At 38.6% G+C, this 22,500-nt stretch overlaps 1 protein-coding gene across 7 annotated transcripts in view; it reads left to right on the forward strand.

Moving 5' to 3' along the window:
• LOC138019971 (bifunctional polynucleotide phosphatase/kinase-like) overlaps positions 1–22,500 on the forward strand; it is a 215,248-nt gene that overhangs the window by 161,679 nt on the left and 31,069 nt on the right. For 6 of the 7 annotated variants that reach the window (XR_011126282.1, XM_068866957.1, XM_068866956.1 and 3 more), the window contains 3 exons: positions 10,452–10,479; positions 10,890–10,951; positions 15,767–15,876. Coding sequence is in view for 5 of the 7 variants with exons in the window: in XM_068866957.1 (XP_068723058.1) it covers positions 10,452–10,479; positions 10,890–10,951; positions 15,767–15,876 (200 nt within the window). In the remaining 2 variants the exon portion in view is untranslated. Of the gene's footprint in view, positions 1–10,451; positions 10,480–10,889; positions 10,952–15,766; positions 15,877–21,199; positions 21,306–22,500 lie in introns of all 7 variants that reach the window. The other variant, XR_011126283.1, reaches the window with a different exon arrangement.

A 22,500-nucleotide genomic window follows, 5' to 3' on the forward strand; every position in this document is an offset into this window, starting at 1 on the left:
TCTCTCGAGGAACATACGGACAAAATCAAGTCCAAATCCAGAAGACTTAGGAACATTCATAGAAGGCAAAGACGAAGTTGACGAGCTAGAGGAAGCCAGCGGGCAATTGTGAAGCGGATTTGATACTCCTTTATGATAAAGAAATCTCTTCCCTAAACACTGAAGCACTAAAGGCAGAGCTGAATAGACGAGGACTCAAGAAGAGTGGAAATAAGCATACATTGATCAAAAGTCTTTGGGTGTCAAACATACCTGAATATATCTCCAAAGCGATCGAAAACGACAGTAAAAGAGATATCAGTCAATGCATAGTTACTTGTCCAAGATCATGACGTAATTTCTTTTATTGAAGCCAAAGTAAGGGAGGTATGCTGCTATGAAATCGAAAAAATCAAAGCTGAAGCCAGAGTGATTCTTATGCACGAGATGGAATCTTGGTACACTAGTATGAAAGATGAAGCAAATAACCTAAGCAATGAAAACAAAAGCCTGATGACAGCAATTAGGCCCCAAAACAATTAGCTGCGGACCGCATTGAAAGAGAGATGAAAGTTGTTCCGGAAGTGTAAATGCTGTCAAGCTAAACAAGACAAAGTGATCATAGAACAAAAGGCAGAGAAAAGAAGAGCACACAAGAGCAGAAGCAAATGTCAAATATGCAAATAGAACAACCACAAGCTAAGCAACTTACAACTCTTCTGATTGGTGATTCCATGATCCAAAATATTCAAGGATGGAAACTACATGTAGGGAAAGCTGTCGGCCACAGAGTTGTCGTAAAGTCGTTCTCGGGAGCGAATACCAGAGCCATGAGTGACTACTTAAAACCTAATCTAGAGTACAACCCAAATCAAGTTATTCTACACCTGGGGACAAATGACCTTAAAACAAAAGAGCCACAACAAGTTGCCGATGCAATTGTGGATCTCGCTAGACAGGTTGAAAGATCATGCAATACTAGGGTTGTAATTTCAGAGCCTGTCTGTGGAAAGGACAAGTTAAAAGAGCAAGTGAAAGCAGTAAACAAGTGCTTAAAGAGGTACTGTCAGCAGAATGAATGGGAGCTAATTCAACGTAACGTATCTGAAAAGGGACTCAATATGGGAGGACCTTACTTTAACCCAAAAGGTAACCAACCGTCTTTTAAACAAGTCCACTTTATTAGTCCATTGAAATAATTTGCAATTTGTGAATGCTGTGTCTCTGGAATCTCTTAATGGCAATGCTGAAGAATCATCCATTTCTAGACCAGTCTTAAATGAATCTATTACAGATTTGCCACCTGATCGCAGTTTTAGAAAAGCCTCTCTTATTATCGATGGCCTATCCACTCACTTAGATAGGCTTATAGTTTATCTTTGTACTAATGACACCCTGGCTATTAATGAATCTAAGCGCGATGAGTCAATTTTGGATGGTGAAGTTAATATTTGTGGCTATGACATTGTCCAAAGAGAGGTGGGGGAGGTGTAAGTTTCTTTGTTAAGACGATCTTGAAAATCTTTGCCTAGAAATTAAAAAACCTTGATTCAAGCCATTTTTTGTTGTCACATGGTATAGGCCACCAGACACATTGATTGGCACTTGAAATTTTGTTAAGGAAACTTGCAAGAATAGTTATATGCATATTTGACAGAAAACGATGTTATATGTAAATATCAGTCTGGTTTTCTCACAATTCATTGGTTTGTCACTTCTCTACTTGAGGCTACAGACTCGTGGGCGTATATAACGTTGACCGAGGAAAAGTCCATGCAGTCGTCTTCCTGGACTTAAAGGGGCACTGTTGTGGACGCACATGCGCCAGGTTTTTTAATCAAAACTTGAAAAATTCAGTCTGAACTTTTCCAGTTTGGTGAGGTGCAGACAATGTGGAGGCCACTGTCGCACTGTCAACTGTAACAACACCAGTTTAAATATATACTTACTATATATATACTCAAATGAAGCTATGATCTTCGCAGTTATGAACGCAATTTTTGCGATTGCGTAGAGAAGCCTGAAAAGTTCAGGACTTCAACGGGGTTTGAACCCGTGACCTCGCGATTCCGGTGCGACGCTCTAACCAACTGAGCTATGAAGCCACTGACGTTGGGAGCTGGTCATATATATACTCTATATACTTACGAAAATCGGCATGGTGGCATATTTTAAGCTGCTCTTTTTATTTGTGGAAAAATAATTTCATTAATTCAGCAGAATCATCGTGTTTATGCAAAATAACTAAGGAGGTGTTGTGGAAGGTAAGTAGACAAACATGTTTCTGTTCAGAAAATAATTTACCCACCTTCACCACCTCTGCCCAGCTCAAACTGCAATTTTGTCCTATTTGAAGCAATGTCTTACCTTATTTTCACTCTTTCGACACTTACGTTTCACTGTGGGCTGTGTTCGTGTGTTTCAACGAGCATCTGTGCTCCAACAACTCTTGGGCACCGTCTCAGTCCTGAGACGCATTCCATGATGGATCTTGCCAAACTGAAGTATGCGTCCCAGCTTCAGGAAGGTGCAGGCCTTTCTACATGTGTCCAAGTGATTGTCCCTGCTGTTGATGGTTCTTTCAGTTACCATGCCACCAACTCAGCAAGGAGAGCTGGGCAAAGGAACCAAGAGGGCCGAAAGATTTAATGCTAAGTCCTACCTTGAAGCTTTAACATCAGCCTGGGTCACTAGGAGAAAGCGAAAACCTACGAAATGCGGCGATGACTCGGTTCAGACTTTTCACTACAACGGAATTTCTTTCTGCACAACAGATTTTCTCTCTTTTCATGTTTGGCAGGGAAACTGCGACAGCAAGTACAGGTAATGGAGCAAGATGTGCTTGCTGTAGAGGAACAAGTGAATTTCACCTCAGCAAGTGACTCTGTGCTTTCATCCCTGCACCACATCAGCCACCCTATTCAAGTTGTAGATTAGTACAATGTTTCTGCTTTGGTGACATGCAAGGGGCTACTTCAGGTGCTATGTGAGTGGTCGGAGCTGGAAGTACCAGGCCCAGCGCTTCGAAGGAAAGCGCCTTACATAGCCGTCCATCTAGAAGTTGTAGATAGTTGCCCTTGTTCGTTAGAATAAAGGGCCCTGGATATTAGAAAGTTTAATGAGACTGGGACAACCGTGACAGAACAAAATTTTGATCACAGGGATTGTAGCTAGTTCATGCGCATTCAACTAAAACGTGAACATAATATTAGCCATCCAGGACTGATCTTTAAGAAATGTTAAAGGCGCTGCCTTTAAGAAATGTTTAAAGCGTGGCATTGAAGAAATGCACAGAATTACATAGGGTGGTTTTTTGTTATCTAGTTGGTCATATTTTATATAGAGGGCTGCGTTCAGTTGCTACTAATGATCCCTTATTTGGTGTGCCATTGTTAAGGTAAAGAAATAGAATAAAATGGCTGAAATCAGTTTGCCTTTATGTGTTAGTGGGTAGATGTGAAATCTTAAGTTTTTTGAAACTCAAGTGCAAAGCCATTGTATTCTTTTGACGCGTTTTCGACTATGCCGTTGTCGTAGTCGTTCCTTGAACGCCCTATTATTAGCAAAAATACCGCTATTTTTTTTTTTTAAAGGTCATAACTGGTAGAAAGAAGCAGTTTACAACGAGTGTAACGTCGTTTGGAAATCGCCGCACCGATCAGCATAGAGTTAACAGACAATACCTCATCACCTACTTTAACCGTGCCAAAAGTTGAAGGTTATCACTCTCCAGCAATCTTATTATGGTACAGTAATCTTTGGGCGTTCAAAATAGCGAAAACAGTATTTTCGTCGGCAGAATTTTGGTTCTTGACGAGGCCGTGGTTCGAAGAAGGCAAGTTCCGTGTTAATTTCAAGAATGGTCGCAATGCAAAAATTGACTTCACATGTCTCAGGCCGCGGAAAAAATTTTAACACAACATAGCAAAAAGAATGTACTTCAACGCAATATTAGTTTCAACATCAAATTACGTGTACCACTGGGCTTTTCGGGGATTTGCAATTTAGATAAATTGACTCATTCGCTCTACCGTTTGTACTAGGGTATTTCTAACAGCCAAAAACAGATATTTTACTAGCAGCTTTTCCAAAATAAATTTATGCTTTGGAAAGACCAAGAAAATGTATTACGATGCCCAAATTGCATTGATAGCTGTGATTGCGTTTATGTACACGAGCGATAACAAAATGCACCATTTTACTCTATTTCCGGAAGTGACATGGCGCTAAAATGGCGTTTTTGGAACTTCCATCGACTTCAGAAAAAAATAGGCGCTTCGAGAAGTAACTCGAAAGTAACTCACTATAGTTGTTATTTAGGCAAAATATAAAGGAATTCGAAATTTGATGAGTGACCACTGATTCTCGATATTTACAGAAATGGGCTCGTAATAAACGATTAATTAAATGAAACAGGGCTACAAAACAAAATACAACAGAATAACACTAGGTATAGAGAACGAACAGAAAGGTAAGCAAATGTAACAAACTTACAATAAGAAGTGCGATCTTTCTTAAAGCTAGGAATACAGCACAAAGCATGAGAATATCAACATGGCTGAACCAAGACGGTCAGGATCCTGATGAGCGTTTGGTACGTTCTTCATGTATCCCTTCAGTTGCCTCATCAGCGAACTGTGAAATTCTCACTTCTTTACCATTTGGTAGGTATATGGTGGATATATAAATGGAATATATGGATATAAAGAAACTACCAGGAATTTTTTTCTTTTTGTAGGCGTATTCGCAAATGAGTTTACTTTTTACAGTTGTTTGGCTTACCAAAATCAACATCTCTGACTACGTTCAACTTGCGAATTGATCTAATAAAACCTTTCAGGCACCCTACATTGCTCCCCAGTAGGATATAGAGAGCTTCATGACATTTGATTTGGAGCGTGGAATATCGAGAAGATAGCTATTTCTTAAATTCTACGAGGAAGACGATTTTGCGATGTGTGTTAGCATGCAGGGTGGTCATTCATTATGGTACACTTTGTATATCAGCTAAACACCTAATGGAAGGAAAAAGGGGCTTTGACGAATGGGGAAATGTATGCACTTCTTGACCAAAATATTGAGCTGGTCACACTTTAACTGTAATTTGATAGCAGCACTATTGTTTTCCACCCAATCCGATAATCTTTCCTTTACATGAGTTTACGACTTTATTGCAAAATGCTCGATTTGTTTATAAATCATAGCATACGCTAACAAATTAGAAAACACTTGAAAAAAAGTTAGCAACCATGGTTCTAAACGTTAATCTTAATTTCGAATCACTAAGCACTATTCTAAAGATGTTTTCTAACGACACGGGTTTATTTTGAATGCAGTTCAAGGTTTTCTTAATTTAGATTTTGAGAATCACTTGAGACCGTTGAAACAGGAATATTTAGTTGGTTTTATAACATATTTTAAAATGGGTTCACAACAGTGAGGAAACAACATTCCTTTCAAACGCAATATTAAAGGGAAAGACGCTCGAATTTCAACGCCTGTTCTTCGACCATCTAATCTTTTAAAATTAGAAATGGGAGTTACTCCCTCAATTTGAGTTTCAACGCCTGTTCTTCGACCATCGAATCTTTTAAAATTAGAAATGGGAGTTACTCCCTCAATTTGAGTTACTTCACCAAAGTGAGACCAAACTTGAACTGATTAGATCTTACTCAGTGTTACTCATTGAGTCACGGACCGAGTGAGTTACGGCCACAATTTGAGTTACTCAGGGTTGCTCAGAGTTACTCTCTCTCAATTTGAGTTACTCCGGTATTTGGAGTTGCTTGGAGCTCTGTGTTGCACCCTTTCTCATTTTGAGCGACCTATTTTGATTAAAACTCACTTTGAATAAAACTCATTTTGAGCATCTCATTTGAGTAACTCATGATGAGGACATGGACTAGGGTGAGTTCGGGTCACTCCCATTCAGGAAGTTACTCTGAGCAACTCAGCTCTTTTCTTTCTTTTTGTTCGACTGGAGTAGGGATTGGTTATGGCTCAGACATCCTGTTGAACGGGAACCATAGACCGACTCAGACTGACGACGCATTTGGCATCACTGAGTAACCAGTATTACGTGGTAAAATTTCTCCTTCTATTTGGAGACCGCCTAAAATGGTTGGCCATTATCTCCTCTTGGAAGGCCCCACATATGAATGAATTAGGTATGAATTATTATGAATTATATATAGTTTGTGAATGTATGTTCTGTTTACCTTTCTGTATTTATTTTTCTATTCGTGACTCAAACTATCGCTTCACTATACAAGGTGCTAGCATTCATGCATATCTTTACCGCTTTAATAATCCCACCAATAGTATTTATCGGTATTGCATTACAATCGGCACATTTGCTGAAGATTTTGTGATCTGCTCGTTAAACCGTGAGAGCGCTATCAAACACCATGAAAAGGCGTGAGATCTTTCAGTGGCTCAAACTAAAAAAACTTTGCAATCTATTTTCTTCAAGACGTCCACTGTATGCAAGAGAAAGAAAACTGGTGGACTTCAGAATGGGGCTGCTCAGCTATTGTTAGCAGCTTTTCAAGTGCAAGTGCCGGAACATGCATTCTTTTTAATAACAATTTTAAATTCCAAATTCTTAATCAATTTTCCGATCCAGAGGGAAGATTCGTTATAGCAGACGTCAAAACAGAGGGAAAAATCTTTACTTTAGCAAATGTCTATGCGCCAAATGACAACAAACCCACCTTCTTTAAGAATGTACTAAATCAGCTTATCTCTTTCGACTGCGGTGAGATAGGATTACAACTTAGTTCTGGAGGTCGAAAAAGACAAAATAGGAGAAAACCCGACAACTCATAAAAATTCGTTAAAAGAAGTCATGTACATCGCCAATTTATTAGATCTAGTAGATATTTTCAATCCAGGTGCTGAAAGATTCACCTGGAGGAGGGGAAAACCTGATATACACTGCTGCCTAGATTTCTTTTTGACTAGCTCCAGCCTAAGTACAACAATTACAAAAACAGACATTTTACCTGGCTTCATAACTGATCATTCCCTAATAATATTGCACCTTACAAACAATACAAACCCCAGGGGTCCAGGTTTCTGGAAACTAAATACCTCCTTTTTGTTAGAAAGTGAATATGTAAGTCTGATCAAGGAAACAATTAATGAAGTAGCGAACGACTACAAAGATGATAACGAAGTTGACTCTGTTCTCCTTTGGGACACCATGAAATTGCAAATTCGATCAAGCTCGCCTCATTATGCAAAGGAAAAGAAAGCAAAAATGAAATCTCAGGAATCAAGTCTGGAGGCCGATATTGTAGTTCTTCAAAAGAAACAGACATATTAAATAAATTAGATCTTTTGAATTCTCCAAAAAGAAGAGATTTCCAAACTTATAACGAAGGGGAGAAAAATACAAAGTATTTTCTAAATTTGGAAAAAGGCACTTCAAGAAAAAAACCATTAAAAGCCTTCAGCTGGTCGATAATAGTATCATTAAGACAGACAGTGAAATATTGAAAGAGGCGGAACCCGTCTACCGACAACTCTATTCTTCCTGTAGTCCACAAGTTGATTATACGTACGCGAACATCTTTCCAGAAGGAAACGTGATGCAAGATGAACAGGGACAAAATGAATGTGAAGGTGGAATGGAATGAAATAAAAGCCCTGGAAGCGACGGCCTCCCAGCCGAATTCTACAAGGTTTTCTGCAATGAAATGCATCACAACTTATTAAACGCCTTAAATTGTGCATATGCAAAAGGACTTCTATCAGAAGCTGCATTCAAAACAACAGCTGGGCCTCCGAGTTCTTCACATTAAGTCGCGGCGTAAGACAGGGCTGTCCCCTTTCCCCATATTTGTTCATTCTATGCGCAGAAATTTTAGGAAGCACAGTAAGAAACGATAAAGAGGTTTATGAAATCATGATCTTGGATATGCCGATGATACGACAATGATCTTAGCTGACTCACAATCCTCATTTTCAAGAACTCTATACTTGTTTGACGCATTCGGCTCTATGTCCGGCTTGAAGGTCAATTACGATAAAACGGAATATCTCTGGATCGGCTCATTCAAAAACTCAAACAGCATATTATCTTCTAACAAACAGATAACATGGGCTAAAGGAAAAGTCTACGCCTTGGGAGTCTGGTCTTCGACCTTAGAAGAAAACGGTTTTTACATTAACTTTTCCGAAAACATCGAGAGAATAAAAAACATCCTAAACAGCTGGTCTGCTAGAAGATTAAATCTTCTAGGTAAAATCACGATCATAAAATCTCTATCAGTATCTCATATTGTACATGTTCTATCCTCTCTCCCAACTCATCAGGGTGCAGTTAAAGAAATCAATACCCTGTTGTATGATTTCCTCTGGAATAGTATAGGGGACAAAATCAAAAGGACAGAAATGATCAATGATTACGATAAAGGAGGACTCAAGATGATAGACATCCAAAGTTTTAATAAGTGTATGAAAATGAAGTAGATACAAGGTTACTGAAATAACGTCAATCATAGCAAATGGAAGCTTTTCTTAGACTTCCACCTCCAGAAGTACGGAGGGAAAGTAGTATTTTTAAGTAACTTTAACCCGCAGGATGTTCCTCAGCTTAATTTAAGAGATCCCTTCTTGAGAGAAATTTTACAACACTGGACTACTTTGAACTAGTCAGAGAAAAACCTTGATTTTAACTCCATGGGTATATGGCACAATTCCCTGATTAGAATAGAAAACCGACCGTTCTTCTATACATCTTAGCTTAAGGCAGGGGTAAAAGAGGTGAGAGATCTACTTAATCAAAACAAGTATAATGCTTATGTTGCCAAGTAAAATATCACAACCAACTATCTTGAGTATTTTAAAGTAATAGCAGCCTTAAAGCAATTCAAGGAAGTATGCCTACCTGCCTTAGAGAATCCATCTACAAATGGCACAGCGAGCCTTCTGTCGCATTCAAATATTAACAAAGAATCTTACAAACGCCTTGTGCAAAACAAAGGCTCTCTGAGAAGGACATAGTAGGAAATTCGACTATTAATTGGCGAAACGCTTACTATCTGCCATTGCTTTGTACAAGAGAAACAAAGCTCAGGGTATTCCAGTTTATAGTTCTGCAGAGACGAATAGCGACAAATGATTTTCTTTGCAAGATAGGCATAAAACAATTGGACTCTTGTTCTTTCTGCGTGGAAACTACTGAAACTCTGGTCCACTTGTTTTGGAACTGCAAACATACCCAAGCCTTTTGGTTTGGATTTTGAATGGATGTCCCAAAAAATTGTAAATCTTAAGGACTCGGTGTTTTCTCCCTTTTTGTGCCTAGGTTTAGTTGAAAATGTATCGAATGTACTTCTATGCCACCTGCTCCTTATTGCTAGACACTGCATACATACCTGTAAATTAAAGAACTCCATACCTAAGCTGCAAGTATATTTACAACTTCTGTTAACCTCCATGAAAATTGAAAAGAAAATAGCTCTAGAAAACAGCACCCTTAACTCTTTCGAAGGGAAGTGGAAACCATTGAAGGACGCCCTCCAGTATTAAAATAATCAACAATGATATAAAAATTAAATCTCAAGAAGTAAGCGGTAGGGAATGTTGCTATTTTAGGTATTAGTATAAGCATATAGCAAGTTGTTGTAGTATTTATAGCGTAACCTTATCCTTGTAATGTAAGTAACGCATGGTAAATAGTGTAAGTAGTCGTCTAAAATATTTTATTGTTTTGTACTTGTAAGTGGAGTATCGTACCGTTTTGTAAGTAGATGAAGTGTATTGAAAGTAATTATGTGTGAAAAAAAAGGCCCCACATTCGGGAAAAAAATTGCAGACAGTTCCTGTTGAGCTGATGGTCTTTAAGCAGCCATTGCTCGGCCCCACTCTGTCTGAATGTAATGCTAGTTTATTTAACAATATCTTAAGGACATTCATTTTTAATAGTTTGTGATGTAGATTAATATTTTGGCTACATGTTATCGTTTCAATTCAAAATGTTATCATTTCTCTTGGGTAATTACCAGTAGGTTGGGATGTGCATCATTAGTTTTTTGGGTTGGGTGTTACTTGATGTTCTATTATTTTTTCGTCAGCCTTTGGTTGTAAACCGACTTATTAAAGTCAATAAATAAATATGCTTTTGTTGTCATTCCTGGTCGTGCAACTGTCAAGGAAAATCATATTTTACCTTCTGCAAAATTAGAAGTAAATAACGTGCTTTCCTTAGAAAAACGTTTCTTAGAACACTGAAAAGAACATTTGTAAGAGTGTAATTTGTTTTCTGGGGCACGTCTCAGGCCATCTACAGGCTTGCACATATGGTGTGCACAAATGGTAGCCTTGCCGCGTAATTACACAATCAAATCCTGTACTTTACAACACTTTCTGAAACACTGATTGGTTGTTCAAGAACTCCAACGGCAAATTTCCTTTAACTGTACACCCTTGTAAGCCAACATTGTTCTTTTTTTGTTATTTTGAAGGTCATTGTGTTGGTAGGTTACCCTGCATGTAAGTATCACCAGTGGTCTTAACATATTAGGTATTAAAAAGCAAGATTTTTGTGGTAACATTTCGTCTTTTCTCACTGATGGCTTAATTTCAGTCCTGAGATACACAGTTAAAAATAGAAGAATATTGCATAGACAAAATGTCTTAATACGAATACCTACACCAGGCATAGATGGCTAGTCATGTAATGTCTCCATGAAAAGTAATTTCTCCTCAGAGAACTTACAAAAACGTTTGGTTTTCGCAAATTGTCCTGTTTTCTAGTTTGAGACTTTGAGAATGCGGTTGAAAGAAGTCTTTTATTTTTTTGTGACACACAATTGACAAATCTTTGACTATTTAGAGATTAACTTCACATGAATTTAATGAAGCTTCTGATTGTTGTTGTTATTCTTTTTGTTTTTAACCAGCTGGAAAAACAACCTTTGTGAGAAATCACCTGGCACCACAGGGATATGTTCACGTCAGTAGGGTAATATATATTTCTAATAACGTAATTGACTAAGCAAACTTTTTTTTCTGCTTGCACACTATTTTTGTTGTTGCACTTAAAAAAAAACAACTCAACTTCGAAGTCAACTCCAAATCCAAATCCTTAGGCTTGGTTAAGACCTTGAAGAAAGAAGTACATAATATATAGATTTGGCCAAGCCTAAAAGCGGAGCTCCCTGGTTATTTATTCTTACTGCCTGTGGGGTTAGTGAAAACAAGAAGATCTTTTAGACCTTATAACCACGCTTTCAAATTTATCTGTTTTCTTAGCACTATATTCACAACGTAGTGCACATTCCCAAGCAGTCCTTGTTTCACTGATGACTATAGACACAAAATCACCTGATCAATCTGTAGCACAACAACTACACACCAACTTATTGCACCATTACTTATAGCCGTAGCAAAATCTCCGATTGGACCATCAGTCGTAGCCGTTGTGAAATCTCCGATGACGTAATAGTCTTAATTAATCTGGAACTTTCTTCGGGATATGTATGGGTATGAACGATACGATAATAACAGTTTTAACAAGTTACAGCTTTTTTTTCTTAAAAGTCACGATTAAATTTAATTGTTTTTTTTTTAATGAGTAAAGGGCTAACCAAGTAGTCACACGAGTCACCTAATTCAAGAATTACGTTATCCACGGCTATCTTTAGTACGATGGTTATTTTCCTACCAATGAAAGTTGCAACGTCGACACATTCCATGGATGATGTAATGGATTTTTATGTATTCAATACTCGCTTCGAATCAAGCGCTTCAATAACATAAGAAGGCAATATATTTTGTACCAAATAAAGAGTGGAATATTGATAAAAGTTTAAGTACATTAACGTTTTAACAGCTTTTGGCGAATAACCATCATAAGTTGCGTGATTGGAAGTCCCACTGACTATATGGTCGAGTGAAAGGTTGGGTCTGCTCACCAACAAACTAAAAAAACAAGATCTTTTAGATCTTATAACCACGCTTTGAAAATTTATCTGTTTTCTTACCACTACAGTCGCAACGTAGTGCACATTCCAAAGCAGTCCTTGTTGATTCACGGATGACTATAGACGCAAAATCGCTTGATCAATCTGTAGCACAACATTAACACAAAAAGGCAATATATTTTGCACTGAATAAAGAGTGGAATATTCATAGAATTTTAAGTACATTAACGTTTTAACAGCTTTTGGCGAATAAATATCATAAGTTGCGTGATTGGAAGTCCCACTGACTATATGGCCGAGTGGAAGTTTGGTTCAGCTCAGCGACAAAACGAAATTAAAAAAAACAACATGCAGAGCAAGAACCGCGCTCGGCCCATGGCTGCACGGTTAACAAGAAGGTCTTTTAGATCTTATAAGCGAGCTTTGAAAATTTATCTATTTTCTTACCACTATAGTCGCAATGTAGTGCACATTCCAAAGCAATCCATGATGATTCACTGATGACTGTAGGCACAACTACGGCTACACACAAGTGAAATCTTCGATTACACCATCAGTCGTAGCCGTTGTGAAATCTCCGATGAGGTAATGGTGTTAATTAATCTGGAACTTTCTTCGGGATATGTATGGGTATGAACGATACGATAATAACCCTTTTAACAACTTACAGCTTTCTTTCTTAAAAGACATAAAATTTTAAGTACACTAATGTTTTAACAGCTTTTGGCGAATAAACGTCATAAGTTGCGTGATTGGAAGTCCCACTGACTATATGGCCGAGTGGAAGTTTGGGTCAGCTCACCGACAAAACGAAAAAAATAAATAAACAACGTGCAAAGCAAGAACCGTGCTTGGCCCATGGCCGTGCGGTTAATAAAAGGTTTCGAATTGATGTTTGATGTTTCCGGTTGCTACTTTGATAATTAAATCATTTTCTTTGCTTTCTTCTATAGAAAAATCCATTGCCTAACTAGTGAATTCCACGGTAAAATTTACGCTAAAAACCGACATCGCATGAATCACAAAGCGATGAGTACGATATTGGTTTACTTTGGAATTCACCAGTTTGGCAATGAATTTTTCTTCCACCGCATGAGTTTTAAAAGAAAACAATCACACCCTCAGCGAGCGAATGGTAAAGGAAAAAAGCTATTTCAGAGTCAGCTGTCAATAGCCAGCGAATAGGAATCACGCTAAAATTAGAAGCCATAAAAAAACTTCGTCATTTCAAGGTCAAAGAGTTTTACTGATGTACTTTATTCCACTTTATCTCTGAAAACGAGATCATTCACATTTTGATGTATTTCATTGAAACACGCCAGGTTGGCTTGGAACAAGAATCGGCAAAATGCAACCAAGAAAAGACGAACTTCAAACAAGATCCGTTCCAACACTTAAACAACGTTTAGGTGCTTTAAACAAACTTCTGAAAACACAAGTTAGTGAAATTTCCCCCTAATTTTACTTCTCTTTCGCTCTCCTTTCGTTTCTGTTCTAGTCATAGGTGCTCCAGGCATCATGTAACCTTATCAGAGCTTCTAAAGATATGCCAAAAATTTTGCAATACAGAGAAAAAACAGCTCTAAGCAAATTAAAAATAAACACTTAGCTTTAAGTTTATATCAATGCGATGCTTGACTTGAAAAACTGCGTAGCCGCCAGTGTGGACCACAGCTATCAAGATATGTCAAATTGGATTGAAACCAACGAAAAATGCAGAAAGAAAACATTTTCCAAACCGTTTTCTATTTGAACACGAAAAGCATTGACAGTGTAAGAACTATAGTTGATGTAGTATGACCGTGTAGCCGCGTCGAGCCACAGAAAGCGCGCAAAAAATTAAGCCTCGTTTATGTTTTGGTGAGTTAACTGAATAGAGGGTAATGTGAAGTGGTAGATTTCTATCCCATATGAACCATGTGAGCGTTAGCCCTACTGATGGAAATGGGCCCAAACAAGGACAGAGAAAAACTCTGACCAGGGTGGGTGAGTTAACCTGAGGGTTTGGTGAGTTAACCTGAGTTGAGCCTGCAATGCAGTCGAAATCAGTATCTGGTCAGCGGTACACTTAAAAAAGAAAACAGCTGACCATGGTGAGCTATTAGCTTGAGCCCACGGTATGGTCACATGATACTTGTCAGCGGATACCTTCTTTTGACAGGTATCAATTGATCAAAACATGGATGTCCAACATCAAAGACTAGTACGATACTGGTTAAATTGGCATACATGGAGGGGTGGACGTACGTACGGACGATCGATGACGTCATGGCTATAAAACCAAAATTTCTCGCATCGATGGGTTACCATATTTTCTCAATTATGGTGCTCTGCGCGCGCACGCCGAAGGCACGCGCAGAGCTCCGCTATGACGTTCTTGGTTAGATTAGTTATTAAATTTAGTTAAATTTGGCACTCACATTAGCATTTAATCTGTGGCATCTTTAACAAAACTGTTTAACTAATGTTCAACAACTGAATAATAAAACACCGAACTAAGTTTTCAGTTTTCATGTAGATTGAGACATATCAACTGCACAATGCTGGTCTTGAGATGATGAGCTTGACTGGTTATGTGTCAACTTTCAAGATGTACGCTGTGCGCGATATTGCAGTTTTACCTATTGTCTAAGGCCTATCAGAACAACATCCCCAATGTCTACAACAGCAGGCAAAAACTTTGATTTCAAGGCGGAGACTACTTAAGGATCACGTCTCTTACAACTAAAAGGCATTTTTTAACCCAACTAACCAGGATGGCATAGTTTACAATATTCCGTGTTAATGTGGTAAGGACTACAGCACCAAAACTGTAAGACAACTAAAAGACGTTGTTGACCCAACTAAGCAAGATGCCATAGCTCACCATATTTAATTTTAAGAATCACCTCTCCTACAACTAAAAGGCGTTATTAACCCAACTAAGCAAAGTGACCTTTTTCTCTGCATTGTAACGTATAACATTATAAAATATACATATATAAGAAAACTAATCAAATTAGATAAGTACAAAAGTTTACTTACACCCACTTAAACAAGGAAAAAAAAAGCAAATGTAAATTACATCGTGAGATAAATGACTCGTTTGACAGCGTCAGCCGTCAGCGGTGCAAGATGGCGGTTTATCTTTTTCTCTGATCATCTCTGAAAGTCTCTAAATGGGCAAACCAAAGGCAAAACAGAAGGCTACCTCTTCGCCGAAATCGCCTACTACATCTTCTGACGATGAATTTTGTGAAAACTGGGAGAAGATTGAGGCGAAGATCGAAGCGAAGCTCAACAAGTGGATCGATGAACGTCTTCCCTCCATCATACAATAATTATTGTGTTTTTCATGTTAACAACATATTTAAAACCTTATGAAAAGAGTGTTTATGAATAACCTGTCTTATTTATATGACTGGCTTAGCGTTAACTCTAAGTATCACTTTGTTATTCTGCTCCCTCATAACAATTTTTTTTTTAACAAATCAGCCTGTTGCTACAGTTAAAAGGTGAAATTAGGTGTCATGTTTTACATGTTTTGAGTACAATCTTCAATAGCACAGATAGCACTGTATCTTTTCGAAAGCTTCGTCATTTAGGGCCATATTTGCTAGGCCAAGGGTATTGTAGTCATTTCATGTTTTGAAATTGTCAACATTGAGTTGTTAAGATTCACCAAAGTGTACTTAAGTCTGATTTGTTTGTAACCAGGCTGTCTGATTAATTTTCGACAGAATGTTTATCATTTTATTTATCGTGGATTGCACAGTATTCAGTAATTCATTGACTGATTTTCCCATCGACCCCTTCATATCCCTTTAGTTTTGCACTGAAACTGTTGCAAAGTGATCTCGAGCTTTGTTTTGTAGGACCACTTGGGTACATGGCAGAAATGTGTCTCTGCTTGTCAAGAAGCACTTTTGTTTGGTAAAAGTGTTGTGATCGACAATACCAGTCCAACAAAGGAAGTGAGAAGAAGGTATGTCAGTTACATTCAATGATTGCTCTCAAATGACTGAAAATCAGTATAAACTTCTATCTGTACTCTAAACCAAATCTGAACCAACTCTCCAAATCGACCTTTAGCCACTGACAGAGCAGGAGACTAATGACAAAACAAAACCGTCTTCCCTAAATGCTACGCTCAACAGAAAAATTCTCTAGTTCATTTTGAATTTGCAAGCAAGAGTGGGAAGCACAGGTAACAAAACTTGTGAACGACATTGGTCGCTTCTTTGTAAACAAAATTGATGCCATCCGTTCTGAGATCGATGGGCTTGATCTGGATTCCACCAATGTGCCTAACGATGAGGTAGTTGATGACTCCTGTCCATTCAACACTTTCCATCTTCTGTCGGATCAAAGAAATCTGGCGTGTCAGACTTCAAGAATTTACGACATGTAAGCAACCTACAGTTCATCTCTAAACTTACAGAACGAGTGGTGTTTAATCAACTTCATGGTCATCTTGGTTTATTTCCAAAGCTATAGACAGCTTACCCTAAGAGTTATAGCACTGATACAGCATTACTAAAGGTGCACAAGGATCTATTGATGAATATGAACAATCAGAAAGTTACCCTGTTGGTATTACTTGACCTAAGTGCCACGTTCGATACCGTGGACCACAAGATCTTACTGTCACATCTTCAGTCAAGCTTTGGAATAAGGGGCACGGCTCTGGCCTGGCTCTCCTCGCACTTGTCAGATAGACGTCAACGTATCATCTATGACGGATATCAGTCATAAGATTTCAAGCTACGCTTTGGACTGCAACAAGGATCTTGTCTTGGCCCGTTATTGTTCACTATTTATTCCAGTAAGCTCTTCCATATAATACGCAATAACGTACCAGATGTAGACATCTATGCTGATGATACACAATTGTACCTTGCATTCTCACCCAATAACACTTCTCAATTACAGGCAATTGCATCAATGGAAAAGTGTATCGATGAACTACGGACATGGGCGCCCATTGACAAGTTAAAAATTAATGATGACAAGACAGAATTCATGATTATAGGAACTAAACAACAACTTGCGAAGATAAGCCCACAAAATCTGACTTTTGGTAAAGCTACAGTTAGTACTGTTACTATTGCAAAGAATTTTGGGACATGGTTAGATAACCATCTTACACTGCAGGAAAATATAAGCAAAACTTGCAGAACTGCATACCTTCACATTCACAATTTCAGACATATTCGGAAATAACTGAAACTGAAAAACTCATCCATGCTTTAGGGAAGAATCGACTACTGCAATAGTATTCTGTATGGGTTACCTGAGGTACATGTAAACAAATTACAATGCGTCCTGAACTCTGCTGCGAGGTTGATAACATATACACCACGGACCTATCATATATCTCCAGTACTTAAAGCATTTCACTGGCTTCCTGTCAAATATAGAGTACTATTCAAGATAGCCATACTTACTTTCAAATCAATTTATGGACAATCACCACAGTATTGAAAAGAACTTATAAGCATTAAATCTAGCACTCAATATAACCTTCGGTCCAACAATGGACTTTTTCTAACTTTTTCCCAGCAATTAAGACAAAGAAAACATAAGGAGATCGGTCATTCTGTGTAGCAGCCCCGACAGTATGGAACAATTTACCAGAGAGTGTTCGTAAGGAACAAGACTTTAAGAGATTTAAATCTCTGTTAAAACCTTTTCTGTTCAAAAAAGCTTATAATTGACTTTTACTTTTATCTTAATTTTAATTTCTTTTATTATACTAGTTAGCACAATTATTTGTATATGTTCTTACATTTGTATTTATTCTTGTAATCGTTAACATTTATTCTTGAGATCATTGTTGTATTTTATTTTTTAATATTTTATATTGTTGTAAATTTAGCGCATAAGATTATATTCATATAGAGTTATGCGCTCTATAAGTATTAAAGATTATTATTATTATTATTATTATTATTATTATTATTATTATTATTATTATTATTAAGCAGAATCAGTTGCAGTTAGGCAACATCATCGCTCAACTGGTGTCTTTTGTCCCAGAAAAAAAATTGAATGATCAAGATAGTTGTAAGTCGATTTTGCGAGGAAATATAGCCAATTTCCACCGTGGAGATAGACTATTGATCGAGTTACGAGTTGAGTTGAGTTTGAGTTAAGATTGAGTTACGGTTTTTGGCTTTTTTGCCACTTAAAACTAATAAATATTCAGTAGAAGTCACTGGGAAGACCATGAAACATCGTTTTCGTGAAGTGCACAGATGTATATTTGTGAAATGGAACTGATCAAAACAATCTTGAAATTTCTTGCACGGCAGTATTCTTGTTTACTAGTTTACCAGTTTCAGCAATTGGACTCCTTCGATTTGACTACTGCCTTCCCTTCAGAAGATTATGCCAAGCCGTCCACATGGCTCATGAAAAGATCAGACCACAACAACTTACTTTTTTCGACTAGTGTGTGTGATCTTGAACATCCCACAGGGTTTATGAACATTGAAGGTTGTGACCTTATTCGCGAAGACTTGAAAGTCTAACCATTTGAGGATGTTATTACAAAGGCAGCACTTTCTCCCCGGTTATTTTAAGACCCTGAGTCAGCCCTGAGTGTTGCGGGTCCGGCCGGAGTTGAACTCACGATCTCCTGCATAACAAACTGAGCCACCAGCGTGCGGTTGTTCCTTCTAGCGATCAAGTCTATCGACGCAGAAAAGATGTCTTCTTGCCTTTTGGGATTTACTGATAAGCCAGTTTATAGCCCCGCCGGCTAAACGGTGAAACGTACCGTTTGTCGTCCGGCAGCGTGGTTTTCATGATCGGTTATCACACAGAACATTATCAGAACAAGTGAGCCGCATGACGGTTTATGGGAATCCGGAACCTGGAACGCGTTTTTTTCGATGCAAAAACAAAAGAAACTGTGCACGAAAAACTATAATCAATGAACAAGTGAATTAATAAATAATGAGAAATAACGGTAAACTGCTTTATGCAACGTGATTTAAAGCGATACAAGTTTTAGGATGGCAAAAGTGCAGACAGAAAGAAATGTGTATCGTGATTTGTACAGATCATAGACATACTTTCAATTTCGATTCTCTGATTTCAAAACTTGTTTGTAGACCTTTTTTTTAACCGGTTGAGTAGGGATCCAGACAGACAAATTTTAATTAACAATTAAAGATCACTACTTCGAACGCTTGCCGACGACTCTGCGATTAACTATCAACATTCCATTGCGTGAGAAGCGCAAAGATCCCAAGTCTTACCATGTAGAAACGGGAAACAGAAGGTGAGCGAAACACGCTTCATTTCATAGTGTTTTCACTGATTAGTAACAACTCATATTTTAGAAAGGGGCCAGTATGGATTCCGAAAAACAACGCGAATCGCATCCGTGACCTTTCTAGTCACCACTAAGTAAACTCGCGTGACACTCTCCCATAACCAGGCACCGTGACACAATCCGGGCTGCAGGCTAAAACACGGGTCACTTTTGACGGGTTACTCGTTGCAGGTCACTATTTTACCTTTTGGAAAGTAACCCAAAACCCTAATTGATTAGGCCTAAACTTGGTTTGTTAGGCCTAAACTTGGTTTGTTAGGCCTAGGGTTAGCCAAATTGAGGGTTGTACGAGTGACCCGTCAAACTGAAAGTGACCTTTGTTTTAGACCCCACCCAATCTCGGTCATAAATTTCTGGGACAGCTGTCTGTGTCACCATCCTTTTGGCTGGGATTGTAGCTAGGCAACTAGACATCATAGCGGACCGAAGTAGGGATGAGCATGCATTTAATTTCATAACTTGCAGTTTAAGTTACCACTTAATACCACTTTAAAGAAAAATATAATACCATCAAGGCCAGGCGAAACAATCAAGCATTACTTTCAACATCTTGTCTCTCTCAACTTTGCAGTGAAATGGTTTTCCGACATGTGCGACTACTTCAAACATTTTCACACATTTAAATGCTCGGCTCGTTTAACTGCCAACATTACAAAACTTCGGTGAGTAGCAAACGTGACAATCGTCTTGACGCATTGATTTTTAGAATTTAAGTGGTTGTGGGCAAAAAGCGCAGTGCGGGCTCACTTCGTCAGATGTTTTCCTCTTTTGTTTACGGCGTTCTTGTGCTGATCAACCGTGATGCCGGACGACAAATACGGTTCATCGTTAAGCCGCCGAGCCGGCTTTAACTGGCTTACCAATAAAGCCCATGTATCCCTCAAAGAAGACATCGTTTTGACGTCGATAGACTTAACAGCAGCAACGAGAATGATGCCGTGAAAGGTGTAATAATTATAAGATTCTTTTGATCATTGGAAAGCCATGCCATTTTTGCAAACTTTTTTGCAAATATATCTTTCAACGCGGATAAAATAGTTTTCAAAGTGACTTACTATCGATATTTACTACTTTTAATTGCGAAAAACGCCAAAAACTGTAACTGAAACTTAACTCAAACTCAACTCAAACTCAACTCAACTCGTAACTCGATGAATAGCCGATCCCTCCACCGTGAATGTTTTTTAATTTAAACAATGTATTCTTATTTGATATTTGCCGCAGGAGCTCTGAGTTCTCATCAGGAGAGCTTTTTCGAATCACATAGATTTCATCTCCAGCAGTCACACAGGAGGAGATCAGGAGCTCTGAGTTCGCATCAGAAGTGTTTATTCATTTCACATACATAGAGATTTTATTTACAGCAGTCACTCAGAACGCGTTAACCAATTATTAGGGATAAAGAATCAATACCAAAACGAAAAAACACGTGAAAAAGAAGAAATAACCAAGCTTCAAGCTGGAAACACGTGAGCCCTTTGGGACGTCTGCTCATGAAAATTACCAGTGAAAGGGTAGCCACGGAAACCTGCGAGTGACCAACACAATATTTCCCAGTCTCCAGGGCTTCTAAAGTACAATGTAAAATGTAAATTAAGGCATGCGTCGTTGATTTTCCCGGTAGGGCAAATTGCAAAAAGTCGATGTTATCAATGACTTGGCTATACAAGGAACTAAGTGTGAAACCTTCCATGATTTTAGCTATCTGAGAAGTAATAATAATCGGTGTTAAATCACTATCCACAGACTTGGGAGGTGACACTTTGGGCAGGGGTGGGACCAGTGATTCCTTCAACTGAGCTGGAACGTAGCCCTGTTTTAACGACGAGTAATACATGTCAGTGAGCACAGGACACAATTCCGCTGCAAACTCCATTAAGATCTTGTTGGGAATCGGACTAGGGCCTGGGAACTTGTTGGGCCTTATCTGTCGCAATGCCTTGTACACAACCCTTTGATTTTCTAGGAACTCCCTAGGGACCTCAAGATCCAGTTCACAGTCCGTCAAGTCAAGAGGAACAAAATGAGCAGTCAATCCCGCGAAGAAATCGTTGAAGCAATCAGCGAGAGCGGTAAGAGACGGGATGTTCTCATCCAGCATTTGAAAGGCCCAACTATCAGTAGTACTCCTCTGACCTGTCAACCCTTTAATCTCCTTCCACCACCGTTTCACATTACTATCTTTCAGGGCCGCGACTTTCCTTTCATAAAAGTTCTTTCTGCACGTCTTTCATTCCTGCTGGACCCTGTTTCTCCAATATTTAAAAATAGTAGAATCTTTACCGTGCAACACAAGGGACTTTTGACGCCGTAAGATTAAGGTCTTAAGCTTGGAGGTCATCCACGGTTTGTCAGAAGTACAACACTTTGTGCGCTGTAAAGGGAAGAACCAGTCCATCGCTTCCGACATTGTTGTAGAAAACAAGTCGAATTTATCCTTAGCACTCCTCAGATTGAATAAATTTCCGCAATCATGCTGCATAATCCATCTGCCAAAAGCATCCACTTTACTAGGTCTTAAATCCCTCTTTAGCAGTGAGCTGATGAGTGAGGATTTTTCCGAGGACTCTGATCTTGTAAGCATAAGGACGGTGTAATGGTCACTGCTGCCAATCTTAGGTAATTGTTTAGCTGGCGAAAACAATTTGGGCCTATTCGTAAGGGACCAGTCCAAAGTGCCAGAGTCCCGCATTAAAACCTTTATCACTTGAACTAGACCAGTGGACAGCTTAGTTTGCTGCACAGTGATCCCAGTACTGACTGGGTTAAAATCTCCGTATACCACAACAAGACCATCAGGATGTTTACAAAGAAATGAATCACCATTATTTTGAATGTGTTCCAATAAAATCTTGTTTTCATCCGACCCGTTTCTTGGGGGATGGTAGAATACCCCAAGTAGAATGACTGAGACTGCACGTGGTAGTCGGAAGGGCCTGATTGTAAGCCAGAGGGATTCAACATCCGGAAGCTCAAATTCCACTAGTCGTTTGCAGGGAATATGAGAGTTAACATATGTAAAAACACCTCCATATCCATCCATGCGATCACTCCTAAAACAACAAAATCCGTCAAGCAAGATAGCAGAATCGCCTATGGCAGAGTCCAGCCAGGTTTCTGTGATACAAATAATGCCCGGTAGATTTAAATTTACCACGGCTTAAAGCTCATCCACTTTGAAGCGTAGTGATCGTACATTCGCCAACAAAACACCCGGAAACCATGGCGTTTGGTAGGGAGAGGATGGTAAATGGTCAGGAACTGACA

The sequence above is a fragment of the Montipora capricornis genome, chromosome 10, assembly GCF_036669925.1.
Source record: "Montipora capricornis isolate CH-2021 chromosome 10, ASM3666992v2, whole genome shotgun sequence".
Classification (NCBI taxonomy): Eukaryota; Metazoa; Cnidaria; class Anthozoa; order Scleractinia; family Acroporidae; genus Montipora; species Montipora capricornis.